This window comes from Populus nigra, chromosome 9 (assembly GCF_951802175.1).
Source record: "Populus nigra chromosome 9, ddPopNigr1.1, whole genome shotgun sequence".
Classification (NCBI taxonomy): Eukaryota; Viridiplantae; Streptophyta; class Magnoliopsida; order Malpighiales; family Salicaceae; genus Populus; species Populus nigra.
Window position 1 is genome coordinate 16,895,039 of NC_084860.1, and position 22,042 is coordinate 16,917,080.

A 22,042-nucleotide genomic window follows, 5' to 3' on the forward strand; every position below is an offset into this window, starting at 1 on the left:
TTAGCTCCATAAACAGTGGAATTCCTGATAAGGCCGAGATTAGCAGACAACCATTTGCCAGGTAAATTGACAGAGACAGATTCGATGGTGTGGCCATAGCCAAACACTTCTTCTCCATTTGATAGGGCAACCCAGCAAGAGGAAAATAAGATACTATAAAAGAAAAGAAGTGACTTTGGCTCATTATTCGTCCTGTATTTCTTCTCCTCCATCATTTTTGTTAGTGCACTGACTTCTTGATGGTCTTTAAATATTCAAGAAAATAAACTATACATTAGCGGTGTTTATTTTCGGTTTGGTTTGGTTTTTATCAAAAAAAATATCATACCAAATTTTTTAAAAAAAAACCGAAACCGGTTCAAACCGACCGGTTTCGGCTCGTTTTTTAGAGCAAAAACCGGTTCAAACCGGTTTGGCTCGGTTTTTCCGGTTTGGCTCTATTTGGCTCGGTTTTTTCCTGTTTTTTTCGGTTTGGTTCGGTTTTTCCGATTCCAGGTTTAAAAAACCAAAACCGAACCGAACCGATCGATTTTTTTAAAATTTTAATCGATTTTTTTTCACGATTTGATTTTTTCGGTTAATTTTTTTAAAATTTTTTTTAATTTAATCAGTTTTTCAGTTTTTTTGAACATTTTTATTTTACAACTTTTCAGTCTTGTGACTGTTAGTCGTCCTTGAAGCTTGTCATTATTTTGTGAATAGGATGTCTCTTTTTCTAGTTGAATTAAAAAAAAAATTATTCTTTACACAATATCATTAAATTATTAATAAAAAAATAAATATTTTTTACATATTAAAGATAAATAAAGATTTTTATACAATTTAGAAATATATATACCTTTAACTTTAATATTTTATTTTAAATATCACAATAAAAAAAATAAAAAAGTAAAGTAAAGTCTTGCATACTAATATAAAATCTAAAAGGATTGTTAATTTTACATCCATGGCTTTAATAAAATATTAAATTTAGAAATGCCGGATATAATAGCTTATTAAATCTATAAATACTTGAATTTAACATGTAGTTGAGCCCATAAATATTAAATCATCATCATATCTTCAGTCTTTTTTTTTTTTAATAAAAAATAATATATATATAAACACGTTAATCAACCATCTATGATCCTGATCTGAAGTTTCTGGGATGGCTTCTTGAAAAGAGACTTGGAGAGCTTGCGACTGTTTGTCCTCCTTAAGTCTTCCTTTTATTTTATTTTTCCTTGTAGAATACGCCAGTCAATGATTCAAATGTATGTCCAATTATTCTATCGGCCTTCTATATATTATAATTTGAGATTTTGATAACCTATTTCACATTTATATATTCTGGATTTTTCACCAAATAATAGCTGATGTATAATTTAGAGGGTTGCCTGTGAATTCTCTATAATAATTAAAAACCAATACCAAACTAAAACTGTACAAATGAATTAAATTTAAAAATTAATTATAAAATATTCTCGACGTTGATTAATCTTCTAATATAATATTTCATGAGAAAATATTTTTTTATAAAGGGACACTGATCCATCAACTACTGCTACTTCAATAATTTTTAAGAGATTTATTGTACTATAATTTAATCATCAATGTGGACGGACTAGCGTTACAGCTTTGCTTTCAACGACCGAAACTTCCTCTCAAAACTGTTGAACACGGAGACGACCATTTCTGCAGATCAATGTCCAGATGATTTGGTTGCTGAAGTTTGCAGAGGCATCATCCTGTCATTTACCGTATGAATTCCAAGTATAGTCTTGAGTCACTTGCTTGATTTATTACTATAAACTGCTGGCAAAAGTGATATGGCAATGCTTAAATGCTTAATTTCACCTCTAACTTGAACTCCTCTCCAAGTGATAGAGAAAAACCTGACATCTCTAGCATGCCAAGCTCTCCATTGCTATTGAAGCTTGCTACTGTACCTGAATTTCCACTCTTTGTTTCCTTGGGAGTCTGCAGCTCATACCACTTGAACCCCTTGGTCTTTTCCAATCCGATGAATGTTACTTTGCTTACAATCCATTCTTGGCTCAGAGCATGTTCTCCATTTATGATGATTGATCTAACCATTGCCATATCTCCAACTATTCCACCGTAAAATCTCACTAAGCTCCAATTCTTTCCCTCCCCTCCCATCTCCACGCTCTCCCCGTCATCTAAGAAAACCTCCCCTGTGCTGTTTTCATTGCTGCTAAGAACTACTAGTAGATGGAATGCTGTTCTTCGAGCTTCTTTAGTTGTCATGGCTTCACCTTGCAAGGTCATCAAGATATTTCCTTCGCGAACATGAACGTTTATATGATCTGCCCGAGCATCAAGCTTGATGTACTTTCCTGAATCTGCAGTAACTGAATTGGTGTGGTTGAAAAGGTTAAACCACTTTCCTGCTGGGAAGTATGCATCAACTGAAACTGCTCCTGAGTTTAATACAGGTGATACCATAACTCCTTTGCCGACTAGAAATTGCGAGTTGATTCCGTAAGTTTTGATGTCTTGAGGGAATGAGAAGAAAAGAGGTCTTGCTATTGGGGTTCCTTTCATGTGTGCCTCATACGTTAACGTGTAGAAGTAGGGAAGTAATTGGTACCGGAGACCGAGCACCTTCTTGGCTGCTGCTGCAACAGAATCCCACAAATAAAGCTCTTGCCGTGTTAAGTCTATTGCTGAGTGATCTCTTGCAAAGGGATAAAAGGCACCTAGCTGCATGGCAACCACATTTGAAAACTAATTAAACAAAGGCAGAAGTGTTAAACAACTGTGCAATTTCCAGCCACGAGCAATAATTTCACCTGAATCCAACGTCGACAAAGCTCTTCAGTTGTGTTCCTAGAGAAACCACAGATGTCAGAACCAACCATTGGTATACCGAACAGCCCAAAATTCAAAATCGAAGGAATGGTGTATGCCAAGTCATCCCATGTGGCAGCATTGTCTCCAGTCCAATGTGCTGTGTACTTACCAGAGCCAACAAAAGTTGATCTTGAAAGTATGAACGGCCTTTTACCAGTCACATTGATTAGAGCTGCATTTGTGGCTTTGGATTCTGATAGGCCATAAAATTATGCGCATTATACTCTACAATGTCTCCATTGTGTAGAGAGGTTGCAGGAATGGTTTTGTTATTAATAGGTTGTTGAACAGCAGCATTGTTAATCTTGTATGGAGGATCGTCTAGCTTAGAGAATTCGGTAGGAGATGGAGTTATGAAATTGGATATCTCATTCATATCTAGCCATAGACCATCAAATGGCAGAAGTTCATGGAACAATTTGATCTCATTGCTCCAAAACTCTCTGCCAGCTTCATTAAGAAAATCAGGGAAGTAGACTGATCCAGGCCAAACCTCTCCCATATAAGGAATGCCATCATGTCTGATGAAAACATCAGCCTTCATCCCTCTGATATAAGTTCCATATGTTGTGTTCACGCTGATACCTGCAAAGGTCAGAGGCAGTTTGGCTCTGTAAGAATTCAATTTAACCCTTTCATCCCAGCAGCCTTGTAAGAACTAGAGGAGTTTCAGATAAATGGAACTTTTTCTTTCTTCAAGTTGCCACATACCAGGATCCAAGATGAGCACATATTTCTGACCATTTTGGTGAAGGGTGTCGGTGAATTTCTTCATCTTTTCCAATGGGAAGTTCACAGGATCAAGAGTGAAATCCTTAAATCCATCCATTTAATCAATTTCTGTCCACATAACTTCAAGAGGGATACCAGCTTTTGCATAGCCAGCAACCACTCCTTCAACATCAGAAACATTTTTGTAACCCCATCGACACTGATGAAATCCTTCACACAGGAAAATCAATCATATGGGGCAAGCAAGAAAAGAAAATCCAATGATGTGAAGCAAGAAAATAGTGGCTGCAAGCCTGTACTTACCAAAGGACCAATATGGCATAGGAGCAGGCCGGCCAATGAGTTCGGTATACTGCTGTACTACTAACTCAGGCAAAGGCCCGGCGAAAATGTACAAATCAATTACTCCACCAATTACCTTATAAGTGATCCTATCACCTTCATAAATTATGTCCATTCCATTACTATTAAGCAGCAAAACACCATGAGTAGTCCCTGCTATAACTTTACCGTCAAGAGATTCTGATCTCACATCAACGTAAAAGGGATGGGATCCATAAAGGTTAACATCAGGAACAGCACTAGCAATGTCAGCATTCCACAAAGTGAGTGGCGTCTTATCAGGTTCCAACTTAAAGGACTTCTTTGTATGCTCTCCGAGGCCATAAAGAGAAGACCTATCTTTTGGGAGTGAAAAGGAAAGCTGGATATATTGGTCCTTGAAAACAAAAAAGGTTTCAGAATCGGATGTGTTCGGAGACGCATCGAAAAGGACATCTCCAGAGGAATGCCGGGACAAGGAGAAGCCAAATGGTGTGGTGTTGTGAAGGGTGAAGAAGAGGTCAGAATTGGGGTCTGAAAGAATGTAGTTTGCCAATGAGGACTGGACATGGTTTTGTCCAAAGCTGAGGTTATGTTTTGGGCGTGGAATTATGTCTTGAGGGATTTCCCACCTTCGCTTGTTGGCGTCTGTTATCCGAATTCTCAAACGATCTTTTGTGTCAAAGCTGCAGGGAAGGCATTCTTATTGATCAATTCTAGGGAAGTTAGAGATCTCAAATAGTAATTGAAGGACATTCCATAATTATCAAACCTGGTCTGATTAGAAAATTAACTCAGAGCCCGGCTCAAGCCATGTTTACTCTAGTTAAATCTGAGTGATCAACTTGTAACTCAGTTGACTTAACTAAACTTAGGTGAGATATAAACATGTCAACTTCAAAGATTTTTTTAAAATATTTTGTCTTAAATGATATCAATTAAAAAAAAACTTAAAAATTTGAAATAAATCTCAATTGGCCCCATCAATCCATAGATTAACTTGACCAATCTACAAGGCTTGATTTAGAATCGGGTCAAACATCGAACCGGATGGGATAGCCATGCTTAAACCCACTAGCTATAACATTTTTTTTTAAAGTAAAATTAGGAATGAGTATTGAACCAAGTGACCTGGCAATAAAGTTGAGGTTCTGAATGTCAGGACCAAAAGTATAGGAATTCTTGATGAGTTGAAGATCAGCTGTCAAAACATTTACAGAGGGATCAACTCTAGCTGACACGACCTTGTGACCATAACCAACAGGCTGTGATTCTACCTCTCCATTTGATATAGATAGTGGAGCCAAGCAAGATGCAAGGAAGAAACACAGAATAAAATAAGCCAACTTGGCTGTAATATTTCTATTATTTGTTTTTGTCATTTGTGTTTGTGTTGTGAGAAAAACGGAGCCTTTCCTAGTGACCTTTATCTCATCTCCACGGTCCAAACAGGTACAAAATGGGGCATTTTTTTCCTCCACGTGCCTAGTGGCCTTGTCCCACTCTCTGTCTCCGGTTGGAACAGTAGGTAGGTAGTAAAGCTTTTCCCCATGTTCATCAAACTACAAGGAAAGACATGGTCTGAATGTAGGAAATTAGGAATTGGCCTGCCTCGGAAGGTCAATATACATACGTAAAAACTTTGGACGCTCAACTTGAAAAAAAACTATTAAAAAAAAAAGCTCGCTCGTTCATATAAGTATATATGGGTGTTAAATTATTTTCCTCGTAAATGCAGGGACTCAATTGACAAAATCTATCCTTCTGAGTTCTGAACTCAAATGAGAATTGGTATATATTTCAAGGACTTAATTGAGAAATTGGGATACAGGCCAAGAACCAAACCAGCCAGTATATGTACGGACAGAGAATGGTGGGGTTTTAGACTTTTTGTTGGTGCTCTCCAATCTGTCAGTCATCTTTCTTCCCAGAAACAAAAATTGCAAGAGAGGAAGGTTCGGTCTAACTACTTGTTATATTTCTTTTTATTTTTTTATTGTCCTGCTGTATTTTTCAATTCTTGGCCTGTAAGGCTATTGCTCCCATGGCCACAGCAGCAAGTGTTGCTAGAAAACTTGAAGCCTTCCCAAAACATCTTACTAAAGACATCCACGTCAATAACCTGATGTGTTAACATCTCTCACACCAGCTTCAGACAATCATACAGCATCTGAGGAAATCTTCCTTGAACAGTGAAGTATTTGGAATTTGAAGATATGGCTTGTGATTTCTATGACTACAGGTTTATTGTAATTGCACCAGGTAAAACGTCTAATTGATATGGTTATACATCACATCTACAAGTCCCGAATGTGTTAGGATGTTACGATATTTAGAATATAGATTTTTATATGCTGGATATCTAAATAAAGCGTGGACAGCTTTGATGTGACAATGATATTTTCTATGTAATAAACTTTATTTAATAAAAAGCATGCCAGTAACAAGGGCATTCCTTGGCAAATTGGGAACCGGTTGATTTGTCAGCTCTGCACTAAGGGGAAACAGACAACCAAAAACAAATGAATAAAGCTAGGAAAATAGTATCCACAGAAAATGAAAGAGAGATGACCTTACACCAGTCTCCATTCAGTTCAAGTCTTGGCAGGCAACAAGTCTTTCATGGCTGACATTGAGTTGCAAGGAAAGATTCAAAGAAGAAAATCACATTGTTGGGCTAGGTAGAAACCGAAAAGTAAAATATTTTGCTGGAAGAGAGCTCTTGAATGTGGGCATGCATGGGAGATTAATATACAAGAATTTGTTGTGCAACTGATGTGTTATTAGCTTCACATGGATAGTTTCTTTACAGCTCCTTCTATTGGCACAACATACTGCCAAACTACAAGTTCTACATACAGCTTTTATGTACAAAAAGGAGCTCTACAGTCTACAAGGTACTAATGGTTTTGAACTGAGCGTCCACATGCATCCACCAACAGAAACGAATCTGCCATGCCAAAATGTTCATGCCATGGCTACATGTCTGTCTGCAATGATTTCAAGTGTAAAAATACCATGTCAGCTTCACTCATCTTATCTCCTGCCACCAAGTTGTCATCGTTACGCTATGAAGTTTGTGTTAGAGGAGCTGCAAGGATTGATGTGGAACAGCTCAAACTTTCAGTGATATATAGCCCAGGATTTACATTGCATACTAGTCGTTTGAGGGATAAGTATACTTCACAATAGACCATTGCCATGTTCGGAAGGATATTTGAAATTGTTCATTGCTCCCAGCCCATTAACATCTTCCAGACTTGTTCCTCAATTTTTCTTCGTGGAACAGCCAAGCCTTCCCCTTCATCAAGTAATACTCTGTACACTTCGAATTCCCGATCTCCAATCATGCGCCTCCTAATCTCAGCCTGGAAAGACAAGCAGGGTATATGACATGTACAGTGAAAGAAAATAGCTATAATCACTTAATTTACAGAATTCAAATCTCTCAAATTTAAGTAATGATCGCAAGCAATCCCACAGTTTCAGCCACAATGCCTAGTCAGGTTCAAATATCAGGCAAATATCATCTCATTCGAATAAAGAAAAGATGCCTGTAAGTTGTTGAGAGGCAAAGGCCAAAGTGATGTCAAGCAGATATTGCCAAGCCAGCAAGTAGCTCAGTACCGAGAAAATGCAACTGTTAAGCATCGTGAGAGCAAGAGTGATGTCATGGAAAACAAGAGGTCGGCCCTTGCCGGATAACTCCACAGGATTCGCCACCATCAGCTCTGTATCAGGACCACGGCTGACAACAGCTACTCGGAGAGGGCGCACTAGTTCCATCTCCAAACGGGAGGACAGTGCTTTCTGCTTGTTAGGATCAACTATTTTCTTCCCATCAGCTTGCATGATAAACAAGTCAATCTCACAGGTCCTTCTGTGTTTTATGTAAAAGCGTCCATAAGAAATCTGGTTAAACAAGCAGTAATTAGTTTATCTCCAGAAAGATTCAGTGAAAACATTAGAACAATGATGCAAAAAGTGCTTCCAACTTGGAAAATGAGGCATCTGACTTGCATGAATAGCAAACATGGCAGAGATGTCCTTCGATGTAATTTCAAAATCTCATACAATTAATCTACCTGTATATTGTAATCCTTTAGAGTCCTCATTATGTCGTAAAGAAGACCCTTGTGATCTTGGCACACAATTTGAACAAGGGTGTGAGCTGGACTCAGCAAGTTGTCCATTATAACAGAAACACTAGTGGAAGTTAGTGAACTGGGGAGTTCATCTGGCATTTGCAAAGGGAGAATGTTTTCTGTGATTGCAGTTGGAAGAAATGAAGATTCTGCTGAACATGCAGTAATTTCAGGGCCAACCATTTCTATGTCACAGCTTATCATTGAATTTCCCATGACAGCTCTTAAGTGATCATATGTATCCTCCTTTCTCTTATTTGTATGCAGGAGCTCTCTGATAAAGAAAGACATTAAGAAAAATTTATTTTAACAAGAACATAATCAAAAGTTCAAGAAGCTGCATAGCTATGCAAACGGGAGTCATAGAAATGTCCATCTTGATTGCTCACATCTTTCTATGAACTAATACAATAAATGACCTACAAGTAGGTACGCAAACATGGTCATTATGAGAAGATACACCTCCTGTGAAAACTTCTATTTTTACCCCTCTCAAATTTTCTGAACGCACAATTATTGTAAAACAAGGAGCATAAGCTTGAAAATATATGATAAAGTTTTGAGGAGAGACGTCGAAAATTCAAAACCTTGTATCTGTAACGAAGAATAGGTCCATTACTCTCCCATCCGGTGTTGTGGATACCTTCACTTTTTTTATAGTGAGTTCAAGCTCACAAAGAACCCCGGTCACATCTGCAAAAGCAAACCCTCCAGGATTCAGCCTGAAACATTCCAATTTCTAAATTCTCCACTGAAACATCAAAATCACAGGGGGATCTGACAACTTTATGCCGATTGCGAGGTATGTGCAAGGTTTTTTACAGGGAACATGATTCCTTCAAAGCTACATGTGATTGCTGAATTTAAAGAGTATGAATTGCAATCTTGGAAACATGTGACAAGCCAAGGTTTTTGAAGAACAAGAAGCAATAAATAGGTAACTAAGAATCAGATCGGCCTCGGTGATCACTTTAGCAACAAAAATTACATGTATGAGAAGAAAACTACACAATCAAAACAATGAACAAGGAGGATCAGATAGAGAAAAGCTGAATAAAAAAAACCCAGCAAAATATCAGTACCATGTAAAAGCCCTTTTCTGTCATGACAAGCTAACTTCAAGAGGAAAACATCAGGTGGTCTTGGAGGCTGCAATTCTGCAGTGTAATAAGAAATCCCAGATGCTGAAGAGCAAGAAGGGCATGCCCCTACTAATCTCTTCTTCAATAAACCCCACCTTGTTGTTGATTTGCCAACCACCCAAAACACTATGTAGCACCATTTCCCATCCGTAGAAACATCTTCACCACATCAAAAAAAATCCAAAAACACCCAAAATCAGAACAAAAATCCCCATTTTCTTTCACAAAACTACTAAAAAAAGAATTAAAAAAGCACACACACACCTTTGTTTTCCACAAACTAAAGGTGTGGAAAACAAAATATTGAGCTGAAAACACTCGAAGACAAGCTCTAAAAATGGAGACTTTTCTCTCTTTGGGGTCCTTACCTCCTCTAACAATGCTAAGGCCAAAGAAGAGAATGATACGACATAAATCACAACCAAGACCAGTCTTGTCAGGACAATTCACAGTGATAACAGCAGGGTCTCCTTCTTTCTCTGAGTGTCTAATTATCACTACATCATCATACAAAATTCCCATTTCCTAGACCTTTTCTTTCCCTACTCCTCCTCTTGCGAGCTGGGGTTTTTCTGTTGCTGTTGGTGGTGTACAGGGAAGAAGAAGCAGCAGCAGCAGCGGATAAAGAAACAGAGAGAAAGAGAGTCGGAAGACAATGTTGTGCTGTGTTATTTTTGCTTCGCTTCTGCTTCACTTGTGCTCTTCTTCTTGTTGTTGTTTCCTTGTCTGTTTATCCTTTTAATTGAGATATTGGACACGAGATGATGAGACAGTGTTCCAACTTCCAAGTTTGAGAAGCACGAGAATTTGCTGTCAATGCGGCATTTTCAGGTGTTTGTTTGTTATTGTATTTTTAATTATATTTGTATATATTTATAAAAAAAAATAGTGTTTTTTATAGTTTTAATATGTTAATATTAAAAAGAATGAAAAAAAATATTTTAATATATTTTTAAAAAAACAATATTTAAAAAAAACTCTATGCGCTATAATATTAAACACACTATAGGAGGGAAACAATCGTCTAAAATAAATAAAATAATTCATGGAATTTATGATTTTTTGTTTATTAATTATCTTCTGTCCAAGTTCTTCTTTGAGCTCTGAAAATTGATTGGTTAGGTGGGTTTGTGTTGAAGATAAGAGAAGGTTTAAGAGTATGATGTGATTATTATTATTTTTTTATCAATTTAGATAGAAAATTCTTTGCTGGTAGATAGCATGCTATTTTTTTTAATTTATGTTTTTTTATTTATTAAGACAGTATTATTTTATTATAAATTGCAAGAAAATAAAAGGAACAACTTGATTCATCGCCTTATAATATGTATCTCGTGCGTCTCCGTAATTTATCTTAATTTATTATTAGAAAAAAGTTATAGTTTAGAAAATGTTACAATAACTTAGCAATTTAAAATTTGATTTAAATTGGTTTTTATTTTAAATTGTTTTTAATATTAATTTATTATCAAGTTAATTTGACCAGAACTAAATAAGATTTATTATAATCAACTCTTGTGAATTAAAAAAATAGAATAATTATCATTTTAGAAGAAAAAAATTAATTTAAATTGACACGGTGATCTATAGATGACTCAACAATTTATTTTATATTATTTTTAATATATTATTTAATTAAAAACTCTTGGAATTTACACGTGTTCAACATTACATTGTTTTTTAATTAAAAATTATTATTTTTAATTTATTTTAATTTGTTAATGTCAAAATAATTTTTTTAAAAAAATATCTTAAAATATTTTCATATAAAAAACACTTTAAAAAATAATATCAATTATACTTTCAAACATCCCCTAAAACTCGGTTTAGCTCACTCATTTTCAACCATATTATTTACTGTGCAAAATTGAAGTCATATAACAAACTATAAATTAATTTTGTTTCCTAAAAAATAATATTTTTTATATCATTTTTTTGGCCTTTAATATAAATAAAATATGATTAGTAGGCTCACTAACAGGTTTCAACTAATATTAATGCAAAAAATATTGACAAATTTAATTAACAAAAAAAAAATTTCTTTTCCCAAAAACATTAACACATTCGCAAATTCAATAAATCCCTTCAATTTGTTTTTTTAACTTGGATTACAATATAAAAAAAGAACTCGAAGGACACTTTTACTGGACAAATCCAATATTATTGAACCATAAATATTAAAAAAATGTCGGTCGGTCCATTACTCTTAAAGTCCAGCCTCTAAAATACCCATTTACGGAGATGTTGGAACTTCAATACATTGCAATAAATTATATGATATATCATATAATGAGCGTACGATATGATAATTGGCCAGGCCAGAGCAGTGTGGTAGCCGTCAGCACGTGTCTTATTTTGTGGATGGGTCCCTCTCACGTGCTTATCTTAACGGAGTCTCCAAGAAAGAAAAGTCCTTTTGTGACTTGTGATTTTTTATATATATTTTAAGCCCTTTCACACCTCCTTTTTCATTTCTGCGTGCCCTGCTGTCTCTCTGGCCACACTATTGCTTTTTTAAGTATTAATATATTAAATTATTTTTTTTATTTTATAGATTTTATTTAAAAATAATATAAAAATATAAAAAATTTATTTTTTTTATAATACTATGTGAGAATATAATAATAATTATTTTTTAAAATACTTTTTTACTCGAAAATATATTAAAATAATATTTTTATTTTAAAAAAATTATTTATAATATTATCTCATTAAAATGATAGAAAAACGCTTAAAAAATTAATTTTAAACAAATAAAAAAATTAATGTTTTTAAAAAATACTTTAAAAATGCAAAAAATAAAAGCTCGGACTTTTAGAGGGTGTTTAAGAATATGGGTAGGTTGTTTTTTAAAGTTTTTTTTACTCAAAAATACATCAAAATAATAATTTTTTTATTTTTAAAAATTATTTTTAACATCAGCGCATTAAAATGATCTAAAAATATTAATTTAAAAAAAATAAAAAATACTTTTAAAATATAAAAACAAACAAAACAGTATATTCAGACTCCGTTACAAACTAAAAAAACGGTGCTTAGACAACAAGGCAAAGCAAGGTGTAGAGCACTTGCCAGCTAAATTGAGAATTAAAGAATAATAGTGTTAAAAGAATATGTAAAATGCTTTATTCCATCACAAATAGTAGCCTCGGCCGAGAGTGAGGTATGAGATCATGGACACCACGTCATCAATTTTGGTAGATTCTAATAATTTAGTTGTTCAATGGAGTAGAAATTTGGGTGGAGGAGAAGGACTTGGATCTTGAGATTATTATGCGCAAGGATCCGTGGTGTTGGCGTGTAGCCTAGGGCATATACTCATGATTAATTTCAGAATCTTTTCACTCAGGTTAGGCCAGTCTCCGGCTACCACCACCAGTATAAAATCCTCGCCTGCCGTCGAGATTTCATCGTTTCAGACCACACGAGTCTAGGTTTAAGAAAGAATAAAAAGAATAACTTGTCCTGTTCCGTTTAAAATCCAAGTCATGATAAAATTTTATTAAAATTCAGGTCTTAACTTTATATTTTTTATTTGGCAAATCAATATAAGACTCGATTGATATGAGATTAAAATCAAACTCAATTTAAAAAAATTAAAAATCAGATTGATCTGACAAGTTAACTTGTATATTTCATATATCAACCATATCTAAATAATATAAACCACATTATCACACTATAAAACAGACAAAATCCTTTTTAAGCAAATCTTCACCCTTTAAACTTCAATGAAGGTTGTTGACATAAAACTTGCAAAACAAAGCCCTATGAAATGTGAAAATTAAAAGTATTTATAGGATGAGGTTTTTTAGTGGTTGAAGTATAGATTGGTTAAAGTGTCTTTGTAAATAGCTTATTTCTTCAATGTTAAGGTAAACTTTCTTGATAAATGCTTTTGGGTACTTGTAAAAAATCCTATTTTTTGGTGTTCGAGGACCCCTGTGATAAAATTAGCAACTTAATAGAGAAAAAGAGTAATAAATACACTTAAAGAGATTTAAATTCTAAGATTTTAGTTGTTCTTGTGTTAAATCTGTATCTTTTTAATTTAAGGAAAAACTTGTATTTTACTTAGAAGTTTAAGGGGTATTTATAGCCCATAAATCTTGTTTTTTTCTTAGGTAGAGAGACTGAAGAGTAATTTTATCATTGACAATATTTACTAGGAACAAAATATGCATCACATAAGCATTAACAGGGAAGAATATCTCTTACACAAACATAAATGAGCATTAATGAAGAACGATATCTCCTACACAAGTATTAATAAGCTTTAATGGAGAAGGATATTGACGATGTCCCAAAAAATCCAAATAGCCTAGGAATAGAGCTCCCGGGTTGGATAATAGGTTAATCAATTTGTCTTAACAATATCGTTTATTTTTTCTAGTTAAGGTAGTTAATAACTTATATTTAGTATTTGGTAGACCAATGTGGTTTATGATTAGTATCTGTAAAATGTCATTTTTTATGGAGATGAGGACTCTCTGATAGTAAAGTAAGTAACTTGTAAAGAGAGAAAATGCAACGATATTTTAGAGAGACAGACTTGAAAATATATATGCTAGAAATGTTGAGAATGAAGAGATTGTGAATCTTTGTTTTGAATGTCTCATAATGTATTTATAGTTTATAAGCTTTGTCCTTTTGTGAAGAGGAGGGTTTGGAGTGTAATTTTATCCTTGTAATATTTTAAGTTGTATTCTGCTCAAAAAAATATGTATTGAATCAATATTAAAAAATGAGAGACCTGTATAGGGTCTCGAAATTTTTTTTCCTAGTGAGTGTTGGGTTTAAACAAAGTGCTCGAGCCCACAAGAGGTGAAAGTAGATCCGGACGCACTGTCTTATAGACTGGGTCTGGCATGAAAGCTCAAGCCCATAAGAGATGAAAGTAGGTTTGAGAGGGTTGCTTAGACTCAAATACGTTGGGCTCGAGCGTGACAACCCAAACCCACAAGAGGTGAAAATGGATTCAGGGGCACTGCTTAGACCCGAACATGTTAGGCTCGGGGTCCGAGCCCATGAGGAATGAAAGTGGGTTTAGAAACGTTACCTCAACCTAAACATGCTAGACTCAAATGTATTAGAAGTGAGAAAATAATCTAGACATGTTGTCTGAATCCAAACATATTAAGTTTAGGATACGCTATTGACCCCATAAGGATGCTGGGATACACGCTCGACCCTAAAAAATGCTGGACATGCGCCTTACATGAGCTAAGATAGTAATTCAAGCCCAGACTCCTTCAATAATGAGACCATGCTATCATATCTAAGCTCAAATTACAACAATACTCTTCACCGTTAGATTGCAAGCAAATCTTCACCATTTAAAAAACTTGCGATGTATTTTTTTTTAAAAAAAGCCCTAGCTAGAGTCCATGAACCGTGTCCCATAATTATCAAAATCATGACTCGTCATGCTGACATTGTAAGTGAGCACATCGGCAAAGCAGAAGTTGTCAAGTTTCATGGCATCATCGCCATAATGACAGCAAAAATAATTTCAGACCTGTTCAAGGAAGTTCACATCACGGGCCTTGACCATGCCATGAACTTCAAAGGGCGACTTGAATCTCGGCTCGAATGATTTGCCCTCCAAATGGCCTGCCTCAGATGCCTCTACAGCAAAAGCCAGCGGTTCCCTTGAAGCCACGCATCTCCCTCCCCAGCTTGGATATTTAATACTCTTCACAAGTGGTCAATTCAATAATTTTCATGTCTGGGTTTTTATATAACAAGGGTGATCTAGACCCTTGAAGCCACAAATATAGAAGGGACAATAAACTTTAACTTGTTCCTATCTGTCTTTGAATCTATAAAGTAAATTATTCTTCAATAAAAATAATAAAATGTATACTTGAATTATTTGTTGTTATCTAGATGGATACTAATAAGTATTTTTGAATTAGCTTCACGGGTTATCTCATACTAGAAAGATAACATATTTATTTTTATTTTTATGTTTTAAAAGTGTTTTTTAAAATTTTATTTTATTTTATTTTATTTTAATTTTTTTATATTCTTGTATTGTTTGATATATTGATATTAAAAATAAATTTTTAAAAAATAAAAAAATATTATTTCAATATATTTTCAAGTAAAAAACACTTTTGTAATAATTTAAAAAAATTAAGAACTCAAAATTTAAATGAAAGACAATTATATCAATTAAAGACCTCATCGCATGGCCCTCATTCATATATATATATATATATATATATAACAACAACTCAAATTAATGATGTTTCATTAGCTATTTTATAAAATTTATTTTAAAAACATAAATAAATATAAAGGGGAGAGAATGTAATATATTCACTAGAATTGTTTTTTTTTAGTTATATTTCTCAAGTGAATTTATAGAAGTAACTAATAAAATATTAGTAATTACTCCGTATAAAATTACTCGATTCATCCGAGATCATTGATTTGAGCTTCTAAAAACCCTAATAGCCTAGCAAGTATCAAATTGGGCATGAGATGTCCAAGTCGCCAATCCCTTGGCCGAATTTGACAATTGTGCTCTCAAATTATAGAGTGTATATATATAATCAGCCATTCCTTAAGGGCAAGCTTCTCCCACAATTGTCAACTTCCTCCAGTGAGCAGATGTTGACGGTGGCAAGGCATGAAATGTCCAGTTTCACGGCATCACCACCACAATTTCAGATTTGTTAAGGGAAGTTGACATCATGGGCCTTGACAATGCCAGGACCTTTCAAGGGCAAGCTTGAATACTTGGCCTGGTTGATTTTCCCTCTATACAAATGGCTCTTTTTTTTTTTTAAAAAAAATTTCCCAGCTGGGTGGTCTCAATTTTCAGAATTACTTGAAGGTGTATTTTTATATATGGAATATTTAATTAGTAATTGAATCCCTATAGCTGAATAAATTAATCAATTAGTCTTTGTAGCATCATAAATAATTAAATAGTCCATTGACTAAGATAGATCCACCATCCATAATTTAGTAGTTTTTTAAATCAAATTTGCCCATATTACCTAATTTTATTTTATTTTTTTAGTTTTAAATAAAGGGAAAAACAAAATAAATTAAAGAAAAACACCATCTATGTAATAAATCTGGTCCTTTTTTTTTCCTTATTCCACTCAACTCTTTCAAAAGTTTTTCCTATGATCTAAATATTCCAATATTCTTAACTTCTATGTTTGCTGTAGAGGTTTATCTTGACTACAAACTCAAATAATTTTTTTTAATATAAAGTATTAAGATGCTATTTGTGGTCATTAAGTGAGTTCTGTTATTTTTAACATGATTTTTTTTTCATAGTTCTTATTAATGTATATTATTCAAGGTCATCTATTTCATAGCAAATAAATATTTTATTTCTACTAATACTAAATATTATGGACAAGTTCGTGATAATATTTTATCATGCGCATGCGCGCGCATATATATATATTGTATTTTTACTCTATTAAAATCAACATTCTATTATCATAGTTTAGAATTAACTTGGAAAAAAACTTGAATCTAGATTAATTGTTTTTATTAAAATAATCAAGATTAAATGGATTACTCAAATCATTATAAATTTAATCGGATCAGTAATATTTTATCAAATTAATATTTTATTTAATTCTATTTAAAATTCACTCAAATCAAGAAAGGTTTTCTAATATGTAAAAATCCAAAATAATGAATATCAGATCGATCACTTTTACTCTATTCTACTCATAACACAGCAGAAAGAAGAAATTGAAAGTCTTTTCACTCCTCGGACTTCTAAGAAAAACAAAAGGGGGCATTTAAAAAAAAACCATGTGAAAGTGTTATAAAAAGTGAAATCAAAGAAATATATATATATATAAAAGAATTAAATGAAAAGGGGCATTATAGGAAGTGAAGAGAACTGTAACGGCTAGTTAGACTTGTACAATTGGATGAAGATCTTGGGGGAAAGAAAAAAAAAAACCAGCACGCTCCCCGAAGCAGTAGCCTCCTCTCCTTTAACCACATTTTCTACTTTCTTCCTTACAGTGCACACACTTTCCTTACTTAGAAGAAATCTAGTACTGCACTAGGGTTTCTTGTCTTCTCCTTAGAAGAGAACAGGGGATTTTTTTTCCAAGTGTACAAGGTTCACTGTTAGCAACAATGAACATCTTCAAGAAGAAAACTTCTCCTAAAGGTACTGTTTTTGTTGTTGTAAATAATATGTTTAAAGTGGCTTTTGTTTTAGATTGGTGATAGTGTTGTAAATTTTTGAACTTTTTCAGTTTTGGTGAAGTAGAGGATGTTTTTTGCTTATTTGGGATTGTGTTGCTGTTAAAATGTTAATGATTCTGTTGTTTGCTTTGAGTTTTGGAGTGGAGGATCAGGGTTTGATTTGTTGGATTTGATAGTTTTGAAGCTTAGTTTGCGTGAAATTAATGAAGGATTGTTTGAATCCAACAGAGGCTCTCAGGACTAGCAAGAGAGATATGGTGGTTGCTACTAGAGGTATTTGTGGTTGCTTTTCCTTGAAGGATCAAAATTTTGATTAATTGTTACCTGGGTCAATTGGTTTAACAGTATAGTTGGAAACTTTCTGTGTTAAATAGTGGCAAAGCTATTATGGGTTTTTGTTTGTCTTTGATTTCTAGGTATTGAACGTGAAATTGCATCACTTCAACTGGAGGTATGTTGATGTTGCTTTTTTGCAATGGTTTTGGATGGAATTTACTACCAGGTCTTTTTTTTTTTAATTTCTTTTTCTAAATTGTACTTTGTAATGCATTTTTAGGAGAAGAAATTGGTGGCAGAGATAAAGCAAACAGCAAAAACTGGAAATGAGGCAAGTCTATTTATTCTTCGGTGTAGTGGTTAAATGGTTCATGGATGAGAACAAATATAAACATGACCTATTATGAATCTATGATCAGTTATTATCAATCTTGTGCCTTTTTGATTTGTTATGAAGCATCATTTGACATCGTGGAAAAATTGTCCACTTTAAGAAGTTGCAGATGCATCATTGAGGTGAAATGAGATAAAATAATTTTAGAGTTTAGGGAATGAGAGTTTAGGGAATGAGATGGTTTGTGATAACTTAGACTGTTCAGTGAAAATTGCTCAAGAAATTTGAGTAATCTGTAGTTGCTGCATAAGTGTGTGCTGCATAATCCATGCAAAGTTAACATGGTTTGTTCGAAGTCATAGCTTGGAGTTGTTGAGGATGTCTTCTTGGATAGCTTCTTGATAATGTAAGACTTTTGCTCGATACTTAGGCTGCTACTAAAATCTTAGCCCGGCAACTTGTTCGACTTCGGCAACAAATAACAAATTTGCAGGGGAGTCGTGCCCAAATCAGAGGTGTTGCTACTCATACACAGGTAACTTTCTGTCTGCACAATCTAGTTTGTAAGTTTAGAAGGATCTGCAGGGTTGTCCTTGTTGTCTGATGTTGATGCCCTGGTCTTTATTTTATGTTCACAGGCGCTGTATGCCAGCACTTCAATCTCCACTGGAATGAAAGGTGCAACTAAGGCAATGGTGGCTATGAACAAGGTATTAATAGTGATGCAACCGTAGTATAATAGTTTTTATTACTAAACCTATCCTATTTATGAGACAGGTATTCATAGAAAACCATAATTCCATAAACCCATGTCTTATTGGAAGAGACGCTTCAAACTGGAAGTCATTCATACTCTATGTAGTGCTTGATATAGTATCATGTTCAGCAGTTACATACCCTTCAATGCACTTAAGTGTTGGCTATGGTTTGTTAGAGATGACATAGGAGACATTTCATAGTGCAAGTTATGATCTATTATTTTCTTCTACTTCATTGACTGAGAGGCGTTATAAGCATGAGCCATTTAAACTGTATTGTAGTAGACAATACTGTAACATTTTCAATGGTGCACTTGTCGATTGGTTTGTACGGTGTTGACAGAAAGAGATGTCAAAAATAGCGTAAAAATAAAAATGAGAGTATTGGATGACCTAATGTTGTGTTCCGGTGCTGCTTTGCAGTAGAAAGGTGCACAACAGGGCTGGTTGCTTAGATTACAGTGTGTTCATCAAAGTGCTCACATAATCCATTGAGCTTGTAGTGCTCATTGTGGAGGCTAATCTCCTGAAATATGTTTAAGCATTCTTTACAGTCGACTGGAGTATATCAATACCTTGTTTTTTTGACAGCAAATGGCTCCTGCAAAACAAGCTAAAGTGATCAAAGAGTTCCAGAAGCAGTCAGCACAAATGGATATGACGGTAATCCTATGTTTTGTTTCTACAACATTTCATTTTTTCCTATAAATTCCTGTGTGTAAGTGGAATTCCCATACTTCTTCTAGCAATCAAATGATTATTCTTAGATAAAAAAGTTTGGAGGAGACAATGCACACACAACCATTTTGCCTTTTTTTTTTTTGACTAATCAGAGTGAAAATGTGCAAGATGCCCCATATCATCAAAATGTCAAATAATGTCAAATGGTTTTCATTCAATGGATAGATTGAACTTTTCTCTATGACTGATTTTGTTGTATAGAGTGGTACTGGGAGTATCTAAAATCTTATTAAACATTTTGCAGATTGAGATGATGTCAGAAGCTATAGATGAGACTTTAGACAAAGATGAGGCTGAAGAGGAAACAGAGGAGCTCACTAACCAGGTGAAACATCAACAGCAACAATTTAGTTTGTTTTAGTTTTATTTTAAAGACCTAGTCCATCTCTAATTTAAATAACATCATTTTGTAGGTGCTTGATGAGATTGGTGTGGACATTGCATCTCAGGTTTGTTTTGTTGACATTAGTTGTCCCATGTAATCCTTGGTTGTTATGCCTTCTTAATTTCTGGGATGTCTAATCATATGTATGATTCTGATCCTTGTTTTTAACAGTTATCTTCAGCTCCAAAAGGTCGGATCGCATCAAAGAATGCTCCTCCTAATGCTGTTACAAGGTATGACGTAGCACTTCACTTTGAAGTAATGTCCATTATTTAATCCATGTTGAATGAAAAAATGGCTCAAGCAAATTTAATTTATGGCATTGCCTCGTGAGTGAAACTTTCAAGTTGGTGATATCCCCGGCTCACAATTGGTGCCTAAGTAAAAATATCCTCTCAGCTGTTTTCTGTTTAGTTAAAAGAGACTGAACATGTGAACAAAGGGAGAAGAGAAATCTTTTTATGTTTGCTATAAGATTCGGACCATACCTAAATTTTCTGCAAACAAGATAAAAATTGCTAGTTTTGCTATTCTGTCAGACTTGGATATAATATATACCTGCAAAGTGCAAGCAGCTATGGCAGTGCCTGGCCTTGATCATTGATGAGTACTGCAACTTGCGTAGAGATGTAGTCCATGCCAAGCTCGAGTTGGAATATTACAGGGTTCTTGGACTCTAGAATTTCTGTTAGTCCCTATAATATCATATTGTCCACTGAGATTTAGACCATGGCATACTGGGATGGCTAGTAGTGTTGGTGGTGTGATGGTTGGGTGTGAATCATAGGCACAATTTGTTGGGTGGTGGATGTGGCACCAGTTTAGATTTTTTCATGGAACATTACCAATTTTTAATGGGTAAAGCATATTTAATGGAGCAAGTTTCTGAGATAGAGGAATCTATTGGGATTTGTCTATGCTGAAACCAGAAATTTGTTGTGTTGAACTTTATTCAGAGATGGGGTTCTGAATGAGTGGTGTGAGAACTGTGATGACACGAGATTTCACCATTGATATTTCCCATCAAAATAACAAGAGCCCAGAGAGTTACTTCAGAACAATACTCTACGGACAATACTTTGAGCCAGCATCTGAGCGCACATTCTGCAAACTGAAGTTTTTCCCGTGACAGGAAGCAGATATAAACGAAGTCTTTACTCACCAAAAATTTGTTATACTAACAAACTCTTTTATCTGAATTTGTATGCAGTCCTGAATCTACCAATGTTGAGGATCTTGAGAAAAGACTGGCCTCTCTACGACGCATTTGATCTGGAAAACATGTAGCAGTGATGCTTGGAGCAGAATCTTAATGGGTGTAAATTCTTACAAAAACAGTCAGATGCATGAAATGCCAATTAATAGTAGCAGCATTGTCTATGTTATACATATTCTACTTATGCGAAATGCCACCATACTAGACTTTGTTATATGAACAGGAGAAAAGGGAGTGCATATTGAAAGATATTCTGATTTTGTACTTGGAGATTTGTTTTCATTCTTTTACTCTACCCTTTTGGACTAGAATGTCTTTTCATTTGGGTCATGGGAGGGTCTAAAATACCCAAAACACCTAAACTGCTTCCGTAGCCTCCTGGTCCTGGAGGCGAAAACCCCCTTTTGATCATCTTTCAGCTTACCCTAAAGACATGAAGCTACTACATAGAAGGGAAGAAAAAACCCCCTTTTGATCATCCTTCAGCTTGCCCTAAAGACATGAAGCTACATAGAACTATAGAAGGGAAGAAAAGGAGATTTTGAGCATCGGGACAATCATCAAAGCTATTTAGCCCTTGTTTAGTATTATGTTCGAACTGGGATTGATTAAATTTTAATATATATATATATGTTTTTATGATTTTGGATTGTATTGATATTAAAAATAATTTTTAAAAAATAATAAAAATATTATTTTAATATACTTTAAAAAACACTTTCAAAATATCTTGTCCAAACATTGTTTTTAGATTTCGTTAGTCAACTTAAGTCTCTCACTTTAACAAAATACTAAATCCAATAATTCCATCGGACAACCCATTGTGCATCAGCAAATGTAGATGGGGTAAAGCATAGGCAATGTAGTAGCCGCAATGGGGCTGCATTAGCAACTTGCTTTAACACATCTTGTCATCAGCATATTTTATGAGTAAAAT

The 22,042-nt window shown here is 34.4% G+C and overlaps 2 protein-coding genes and 1 pseudogene across 3 annotated transcripts; 1 reads left to right on the plus strand and 2 right to left on the minus strand.

The window, feature by feature from the left end:
• Positions 1–1,415: 1,415 nt before the first annotated feature.
• Positions 1,416–5,320, minus strand: LOC133703335 (alpha-glucosidase-like; annotated as a pseudogene).
• A 1,341-nt stretch (positions 5,321–6,661) lies between these two features.
• Positions 6,662–9,931, minus strand: LOC133703471 (ACT domain-containing protein ACR10-like). Of its 2 annotated transcripts, none has more exons than XM_062128011.1 (6): positions 9,565–9,928; positions 9,137–9,355; positions 8,642–8,747; positions 7,995–8,328; positions 7,537–7,821; positions 6,662–7,277 (listed from the first exon to the last, which is right to left on the minus strand). In XM_062128011.1, the coding sequence occupies exons 1-6, from the start codon at positions 9,716–9,718 to the stop codon at positions 7,137–7,139; spliced, it is 1,239 nt and encodes a 412-aa protein (XP_061983995.1). In that variant the 5' UTR covers positions 9,719–9,928; the 3' UTR covers positions 6,662–7,136. The 2 variants fall into 2 exon arrangements, with proteins under 2 accessions (XP_061983995.1, XP_061983996.1); XM_062128012.1 differs by having other exon boundaries at positions 7,060–7,277; positions 7,464–7,821; positions 9,565–9,931.
• Positions 9,932–17,089: 7,158 nt separating this feature from the next.
• Positions 17,090–21,369, plus strand: LOC133703070 (vacuolar protein sorting-associated protein 2 homolog 2). The gene is made up of 11 exons (XM_062127476.1): positions 17,090–17,357; positions 17,624–17,668; positions 17,812–17,846; positions 17,952–18,002; positions 18,436–18,540; positions 18,644–18,715; positions 19,355–19,426; positions 19,749–19,829; positions 19,918–19,953; positions 20,061–20,122; positions 21,100–21,369. The coding sequence occupies exons 1-11, from the start codon at positions 17,324–17,326 to the stop codon at positions 21,158–21,160; spliced, it is 654 nt and encodes a 217-aa protein (XP_061983460.1). The 5' UTR covers positions 17,090–17,323; the 3' UTR covers positions 21,161–21,369.
• Positions 21,370–22,042: the final 673 nt, after the last annotated feature.